At 48.2% G+C, this 8,438-nt stretch overlaps 1 protein-coding gene across 1 annotated transcript in view; it reads right to left on the minus strand.

Moving 5' to 3' along the window:
• Positions 1-8,204, minus strand: part of LOC311364300 (disks large-associated protein 2-like) — a gene marked incomplete at its 3' end in the record, with an annotated part of 38,817 nt that extends 30,613 nt beyond the window's left edge. Inside the window, exons 1-2 of the mRNA XM_084484287.1 lie at positions 7,360-8,204; positions 6,912-7,317 (exon numbers count right to left, since the gene is read on the minus strand). Coding sequence (XP_084340413.1) covers positions 6,912-7,317; positions 7,360-8,189 — 1,236 coding nt within the window. The 5' untranslated portion in view covers positions 8,190-8,204. The remainder of the gene's footprint in view (positions 1-6,911; positions 7,318-7,359) is intronic.
• Between the last annotated feature and the right edge of the window lie 234 nt (positions 8,205-8,438).

The raw sequence follows: 8,438 nt of genomic DNA on the forward strand, positions 1-8,438 counted from the left end.
AGAGAGGGAGGGGAGAGAGAGAAAGAGAGAGAATGAAAGAAGAGAGAGACAGAGACACAGAGAGAGTCCTTTTTTTAATACTTTTGTTACGCACTCCAAAACATTACCATGAGATTATTCTCTGTAGAAAGGAAATACGTTGTCATAACCACAATAGGACTTTTTAAAATAGTATGTTAACAAGAAGACACATTGAAGGAAATCACTAATTACAATCTAAAGCAATGCAGAAGACCTGTTTTAATGTAGTATGAACGGTGCATGCGTCCACTGTCTGCGTCCTCTTAAGATAACCAAGGCTTCACTCTGTTAACAGCCTTGATGTCTAGCTGCAGGAGTGTGCACAGGCTGATCTTTTTGATTAGGCTATATTCACTTCACTTGTGTTTAAAGGAGGGTTATAATGGTGTTGTACATGTTATTAGTATATAGGCATATGTGTGGTTGTGAGATTAAGGCTCAACAGGCCATTCTGTGGACAACTCTCTCCCTCTATTGCATTATAACCCGCCTCCGATTGGTCCCCATCATCATCACCCATGCAAAGGGCGGCTCCCGCCAGGCGACCAACACCACGACCAAAGCACAGGGAAAATGTTGATCTGTGCATCGTTATAATACTGCCTAATATAACTACCTCCAGCTGTATCCCCCTAGCCTCTCCTCTTCATCGTTGCTGTGATATGCCCACCATTCCACTGGAGGATACAGTGCAGGAGCACTGCATCGATTCTGATTGGCTAGCTCTCTCTGTGCATCTCGCCGATGCATTTAGATTTACGTATCAATGGAAAACTGTTCCCGGTCTTTGTGAGCATAACTTTGTGGGAACTGCAGGGGAACAAATTGCTTCAATTAATTCACTAAATATTCTATCATAAATTATTCCTTAACATAACAACATAACTGCGGACTGACTCAGATAGTTACATAACTTTATCATTTTTTTCTTTATCAGTTACACACAGGTTTGTGTTGGTTTCACTTCGTTTACTTTTCTTTTACCACAGCACTAGTTGTCATAGAGGCTATGGCTGTGTGTTTCAAGCATCCAAACCCAGGTCACAATGCCACAGTGCTTGTAACTTAATTAACCGGCAAACGATCACCAAGCATGTTGAAGGAGGAATACCCTGCGGTGAATGGCTCACAGCGTTGCTCCACTGAAAGTGTCTAACATTACGATTAATTCCACCGAACACTGCAACCATGGCAACTGGAAAGGAAGTGACATGATTTAGAACCATCTTGATAGCCTTTATATTGAATTACCAGGATAATTAAAATATTCTGTCTAAAATGGATGAATAATGGGCAGGTGCATAAGCTCAACCCGGGAGGATTATTGGAACATGAAATGTTGCATCATGGTAATGAAATACAATGAATATGGATGCAAACAACAAAAAGGAAACTGCCATATGTACAAAACTCTTATTGTTTAATCGAGTGTGTAGCGTGATTTAAAAGCAACAAGTGGAATCCATTCAGGTCAGTCTAATTTCTAAGGGGGGATCTATCTATCTATTAACAACAGCACTTAAAACAACAAAGAGTAATTACCTCTGAGCTTAAGTGCCTGACTTGACGTGAGGATGAACTCTAATTAATATCGGCAAGGTGAATTAGTGACGTGTGCCTACGTAGTGACACACACACACACACACACACACACACACACACACACACACGCGCACGCGCGCGGCATACTTCTCCCAAGGACGGCAATCACAAGCGAGAAGGTACCACCTGCTATATGCTCTAGCCCCACTGTGTCGCATCGATCTAGCGTGAAGCATGTTAAGTGGAACATTCTGTCAGAGTGCGTGCATGTGTGTGTGTGTGTGTGTGTGTGTGTGTGTGTGTGTGTGTGTGTGTGTGTGTGTGTGTGTGTGTCTGAGTGTGTGTGAGTGAGACAGAGAGGGAGAGAGCGTGAGAGAGAGAGAGGGACAATAGCCCCAGGACGCTAACGTTCTGCCAGGTTTGCAGTCTATACAGTTTTACAGTCTATCGCTCGCTGGTATCACTGTAACAGTCCCTCGGCTGCCGTCTGACAGAGAGCAGAGGACGTAGGATTGTTGATGGTGTGACATTTGGTCTAACTCGCCCTTTTTCCTGGGAGCAGATGCTCCCCAGCGTGCTCCCTCGCTGGGCTTTTCCCTCCTCGCTGATTGTGTAAGTCTGCTCAGGCAGATCTGAGATTTGACGCAATCGTGACGTTAACATTTTCAATTTGTTGTGTCTCCTCTAAAATAGTACTTCACCTTAAATCACAGAATGACCAATTAACGCCTGCCTAGTACAACAAAAACCAGATGGAAATTATACAACTGTTAAAGTTCTTCACAGTACTTTGTCGTCAAACAGGTCAGCCTACACACATATGTAAGTGTGACAGTTGTGTCTGAGCGCTGTGAAACGTGGCCTAAGCGGTCCTTCTTTGGTTCTATCCATGATTGACATGACATGTTACACAGTGACCCTGTTACCATGTGGGTCCCGTTCACTCTCCTGGATCTAAAAGGACCCAAACTACCTGGTTTAATCGCATACAACCGCTCTGGATCATGTGTATCACTGTGTGTGTGTGTGTGTGTGTGTGTGTGTGTGTGTGTGTGTGTGTGTGTGCGAACCCTCTGTTTCAGCCCAAGCTCAAACCTGATGACAAAACATGAGAGTTGTAGGAAGGATGCATGGCTATGACCCAGGCCGCCTTTGTGATTCACTGCTTCTCAAACTGGCATTTGTGCATACAATACGATAGCATATGCTGCCACAGTAACAGGTATGCAAAGTGACATGTTTGCCGTTGCCAACTGACATATTCACCTGAATATCGTGACAATGTAACACAAATAAAGTTAGAAAATTGCTTTATGTTACAAGATCAATGTAATCCACATAACAGCCAGAGTCCAATTTCCACGGACGACCCCAGCCGAAGGTCCGGAAAACTGGACTTACCAGTACAGTTGGGACGGTGGGGGGCCAGATGTTACGTGAACGCCTGCTGGCCATGGATACACACCATTACCCTAATCCGCCTCCCTAACTACCCAGCCCCGCCAAGCCACCTTCACAAACACTCACCCACAGCAAGCGTTAGGGAGGGGAGCTGTGCGCTGGGGAGCGGGGCTCCGCGTTGTGGACGGGGGGGTTGTGTCTGGCTGGCTAAGCAAGCAGCGACATCATTTGTTCCAGCGGTCGTAGTAAATCAGAGGGACGTGGGGGTGTTGCCTTGACCTTCAGAGGAGGCGTGGAGCAGAGCTGAGCAGGCGCATCGAGGAGACACGCGGCCTGGCGGGTCCGCCGCCCAGACGACAGCTATACAGTGAAGTTGTTGAACCGGGGGGGGGAAATTCTCTGTAGAGTACGAGATGTCTGCTACTTCCGGCTCAAACGCCCTTCAAGAGCGCTGGATTTCTCTCCGCTGCGGAGCCTGGCTGGAGCGAGTCTGACCCGCGACCGGAGTTTTGACAACGCCCCGCGCCCTTGCTCCTATGGAACACAACGTGTCTGTTTCTTCTTGCGCTTGACGACTTGTCACCAGCGGCGCTGCCAGGAATGGATTTCAGGAGGGGGTTGATAAAGACTCAGAAACAGAAGCATGACAGATGCTGAAAGCTACCGGTTTATTCCCCATTGATTTTATTTATGACCCAACGTAGACACGGCGCATCAATCTTGTGCTTCTCTTAAACTTGTTGGCGATAGGGTCGACGTGGCTCGCCATCCCACGCCTCCTCTCTCCTCTACTCGTCTCCTCTCCTAGTCTGCCCTCCTCCCTGGCTCTACTCCTCCTTTTCTCCATTCCTCCTCGTCGCCACTCTTCTCCTCTACACTTACTCCTTGTCTCCTCTTCACTCCTTCTATATTTCCCTTTCCTCTCCTTGTCGCCACTCCTTTCCTTGTCTCCACTCCTGAGCTTTTTCAGTCCGTCAAGTCACACTGACTCAAACGAAACACACAGAGAGGACTGTAGGTATAGCAGTGAGTGTAGTTCTTCAGTGTAGTGTAGTGATCAGTCTCATCATGTATTGAAATACATACGGACGGGCAGCATTTGGGTCATAAAATAGGGGTTTGCGAATACATATTTGTTTTGCTTCAGCTCTTCTCATCATAACCAACATTGACCATCTCTATTGGATGAAGCTGATTAGGCAAAAAAATACTTTGCATTATGGGATATAGTGAGGAAATACGTAGGTTCACATCAGTTTTTGTGTCAAGTATATATTTTTTATGATGCACTATAGTAATTAAAGCTAAGGCAGGCAATTATGAGAAACCAGCCAGAGTAAGCTGATTTTGAAGTATCCAACCAAATAAATCCCAGCCCTCCTTCAAGTCTGCCTAGCCTTGTGGAAGTCCTGTGCAATAAGAGTGGGCGCAGGTAGCCAGGTAGGTAGGTAGACAGACAGGTAGGCCATCCAATCATTCACTCGGGCCGAATGAGACTATTGGTGCGGTATACTACAGTCCTGCATCAGCCACATACACCAGATCTTTTTGATTTATGGATTGCCGTTGAGATGTAAAGAGTTTGCAAATACGACAAAAAATGCTTCTATAATAAATTGCCTAACCTTTATGTAAGTAGAACCCTTTATAGGTAACAATGTAAATACTCAAATTGTGGAAAGCACTACAAAATGGTGAAAGGCAAAATATTGCACTATATAGGACACAAGTGAACCACAATCCTAATATGCGCCATGAATCTATCGGGGTGACATGAAGTGGTCGCATGAACCATCCAGCCCAGGCTGTCGATGGCTGACCCCCCCATTGCAGCTAGTTAGCATAAAGAACCCGGATGTGCCCCAACAGTAGGCTAAATGGGTTAAATCTGCTAATTTCCCCTTTATAGGGCTGATATTATGCCACCAGGTGAGAGTATGATTACCCATTACAAGCCGTTGGAAAAGGCTGATTTTCAAACGGCTCGTAGTGGCTAATCACACTCTCACCTGGTGGCATAATATCGCCCCTTTAAGTAGAGCATTATATAGGGAACGAGATTCGAACACTCAAAACACAGACCACCAACACTTCAAAATGGTGATGCCCTAAATTGTGCACTGTTCAGGGCATGAGTGGGATATTTCAGTTGTTAAGAAACGTGAATTCTAAGACCACATTCTGCGTGCATAAGCCCTACCAAAGTAGTTAAAAACTTAGCTTCAGCTGTTTTACAGCTTGAGCTGGCTTTTATCATTTCTACACCAGGTGATTGGATTTCAATTAATGATCCCAAAGATTACATAATCGCTTTGCTCTTTTTTTGCGGGAGAAGCAGCTGATGGCAGCCGATAAGGGGAGACGCACACGGTTTTAATTAAGAGGCCAGTGTCACCGCTCTCAATCAGCCCTCCATTGTGTGGCTTGATCACTGAGCGCTCTTCCATCCGGCGTTCACATAATGTAGTGCTCCAATCCCAATATTAGCATACTGTGTTTGACATAATGCCGTTTAAAACCACAATACAATTACAGCATGGTGTCAATTGATGTAAATTTGCAACTTGGAAACAATTCCCGTTTGAGAATGAGTCAGATCATAGCTTTTCCGTCTCCGTGTATAAACATGTTTTTAAGGGGACTTACAATAACATACCATGTCTATAGCTATTTTCATGAGTATAACCTGCTCTTTTCAGCCACAATATAACATTCATCTCCAATTGGGCATCAGCATAGGAACTATTTGTAAAAATAAGTTCCGTCCTTACCTTAAACATAATTGTACATACATAACATATGATTGTATTATGTTGGCTGCTATGTTTTGTAGCTCTGCCATTCACTAGAAGCCTTGAGGCTTACAACAAGCAGCTTTAACACCAACAAGGGGTCCGTGGGGCAGTAGAAGCAGGCACCTCTAAATCAATATCTAGGACTGGGATCATCTATGGCACTACTTTCTTCAGACAACACGCAGCTGTCTGGGAAACCAGGGTAAAGGTGTGTCTGTATGAGCCTGGTGTTCATCTGTGGCTCTCAGTCTTCTGCCGTTGTATTGAGTAGTCCGATTGACCCCCATCTCTTTTAGATAATGGCTCCCTAGGGTGACCTCATGAGAGGGGCCCGAACAATGTATCAGCTCCTGACACCATGGTGATTGTTCGGTCGGGGATATGAAACATGGCAGGGAGTTTTTACTGGCAGGGTGTCTTATCAATACATCAATCAGAACAATTTACTCAGTCGGTTCTCCACAGAGATCAATGCAAATAGGTTTCAGTCATAGTTTTATATATATATATATATAAACCAGTTTATATATGACGATTTCAGGAATTGAATCTCATTCTACTTTGCAAAATCGTTTCACTTTATTACAGTAAGTACAGTTTTCTACCTGCTTTCTGTTAAAATTTCAAATGTCAAATCTCGATTTGTCTTACGACCCGTTTCAATCAAATACAGCTGAACACACACTATCTCGTATCATTTGTTTCTGGTTATGATTTTAGTCAGGAATACATATATGCAGGATGAATCACCATCCTTCAAGGTCTGATAGGATTAATATCTCATATAAAGGAGTGAGAGCAGTTTATATTGTTTCCTTACGGCAATGAGACTGGTTCACCACGGCAATGCGAAAATGTTGACAAATAACCTTTAACTAATTGTGCTGCAAAGTAATAAGCAAATAAAAGTCACATCCTTTGTGGAAGTTCAGTAAAACAATGTAGGTCAGGAAGTTTCTGTTAACGGTTTCCTATTGGCAGAGCACATTACAGTCTTGTCGGCATCAGTACCACCCCTGCGTTGCAGAGCGAGAAACCCCCAAGTCCCCACGCACGCCTCAACACACAGTGACCCAAAACCTCCTGCTCACACCGTCGACAACATTCCCCCGGCATCAGCCACAACACCCAAAGACTCCCAGACGCACTCACCTGCAGATAGTGACAGGGCCGCGAAGACGGCTTCAGGTCGGTGTGCATCATGGGCTTGTCCAGGTTGAGGCTCGACTTCCTGTACGCCTCCTTGGCCTGGCTGACGGTCAGCGTGGACCAGGAGCTCCTCTTCATGAACTTCCCCTCGGGCGCCATGGCCAAGTGCTCGCACGCCGAGCACTTGACGTCGTTGTTGCTCCGGGACGTCTTGAGCGACAGGTCGCCGTAGTGGTGCGAGGAGTGGTGGCCCTGCGTCACGTCCGAGTAGCAGTGGCCCACGGGGGCGTGGTGGTAGTGCTCCCCCTGGTGGTGGTGCCGCGACATGACGCTGGGTGGCCGGTACGTGCTGTCGCTGTCCAGGTTGTCGTCAGAGCTCCACCAGCCGCCCGAGCGCTGCTGCTGCTGCTGCTGCTGCTGCTGTTGCTGCTGCTGCTGCTGCTGCTGCTGCTTCCTCTCTTTGCTCTTGCTCCTCTTGCTGCTGCCGCCGCCGCTGCTGCCGCCGCTGCCGCCGTGCTTGGGGGGATGTTGGCCGTACTGGTGGGGGTGTTGCGGGTGGTGGTGGTGCTGGTGGTAGCTCCCCCCGCCGCCGCCGCCCGCCTCGCCCTTGGAGCCGTTCATCTTGGACGAGCCCTCCAGCGAGTGGGACTTGGTAAAGAGCTTCTGCACCGAGTGCACCAGGTGACGGATGCGGCCGGGGCTCTCGCTGCGCTGCTCGGTGGCGGTGGTGGTGGTGGTGGAGGTGCGCTGGTACTGCAGCGTGTGGAAGCCGTCGCCCCGGTGCAGGGGCATCTGTTTCTCGAACTGGTCCAGCAGGTTGGCGGGGAGGCGGTTGCTCTTGGCGCCGCCGTGATGCGCGGATGAGGCAGCGGCGGCGTTGGCGGCAGCCTGGGCCTGGGCCTGGGCCTGGGCCTGGGCTTGGGCCTGGGCGGGCGAGGTGGCCGAGGCGGCGATGGCGGCGCAGTCCTCGCGGCCGGCGGGGTCGTAGTACTGGCTGCTGTAGTGCATCCGGGGGAAGGTGCTGCTGGAGATGTGGTCGGAGGAGGCGGTCGGGGGCATCATGACCGGGGACACCATCATGCAGTCGGAGTGGATGGAGCTGCGCGGCGAGTAGCGGTGGTGGAAGTCCATGGGGCAGCTCTCGGTGGGGCTGAGCAGGTAGGACTGGTGGCGGGACTCGGCGCCATGGTGGGCGTGGAAGTCATGGGGGTGGGGGTCATAGTCCAGGGCGTGCGGCGAAGGGATCTGGTGCTGGGAGCGGCTGCCCGATAAGCCCTTCATGTTCCTGGCTGCGGCGAGGCGTCTGCCTTCATCAAAGTGTTGAGATGGGGACCAAGGGGGAATCTTCTGGTCTGGTGAATCAAAACACATGGGAAGAGGGGAGGACAGGGGCCAGAGAGAGAGAGAGAGAGAGAGAGAGAGAGAGAGAGAGAGAGAGAGAGAGAGAGAGAAAATTAAATATTTAGAGTTTTTACAAGTTTTTCCACTTTATAACATTGACAGGGAAGTGTTTATGGTGTGTGTGTGTGT

Source organism: Micromesistius poutassou, assembly GCF_964030765.1.
Source record: "Micromesistius poutassou genome assembly, chromosome: 19".
Taxonomy (NCBI): Eukaryota; Metazoa; Chordata; class Actinopteri; order Gadiformes; family Gadidae; genus Micromesistius; species Micromesistius poutassou.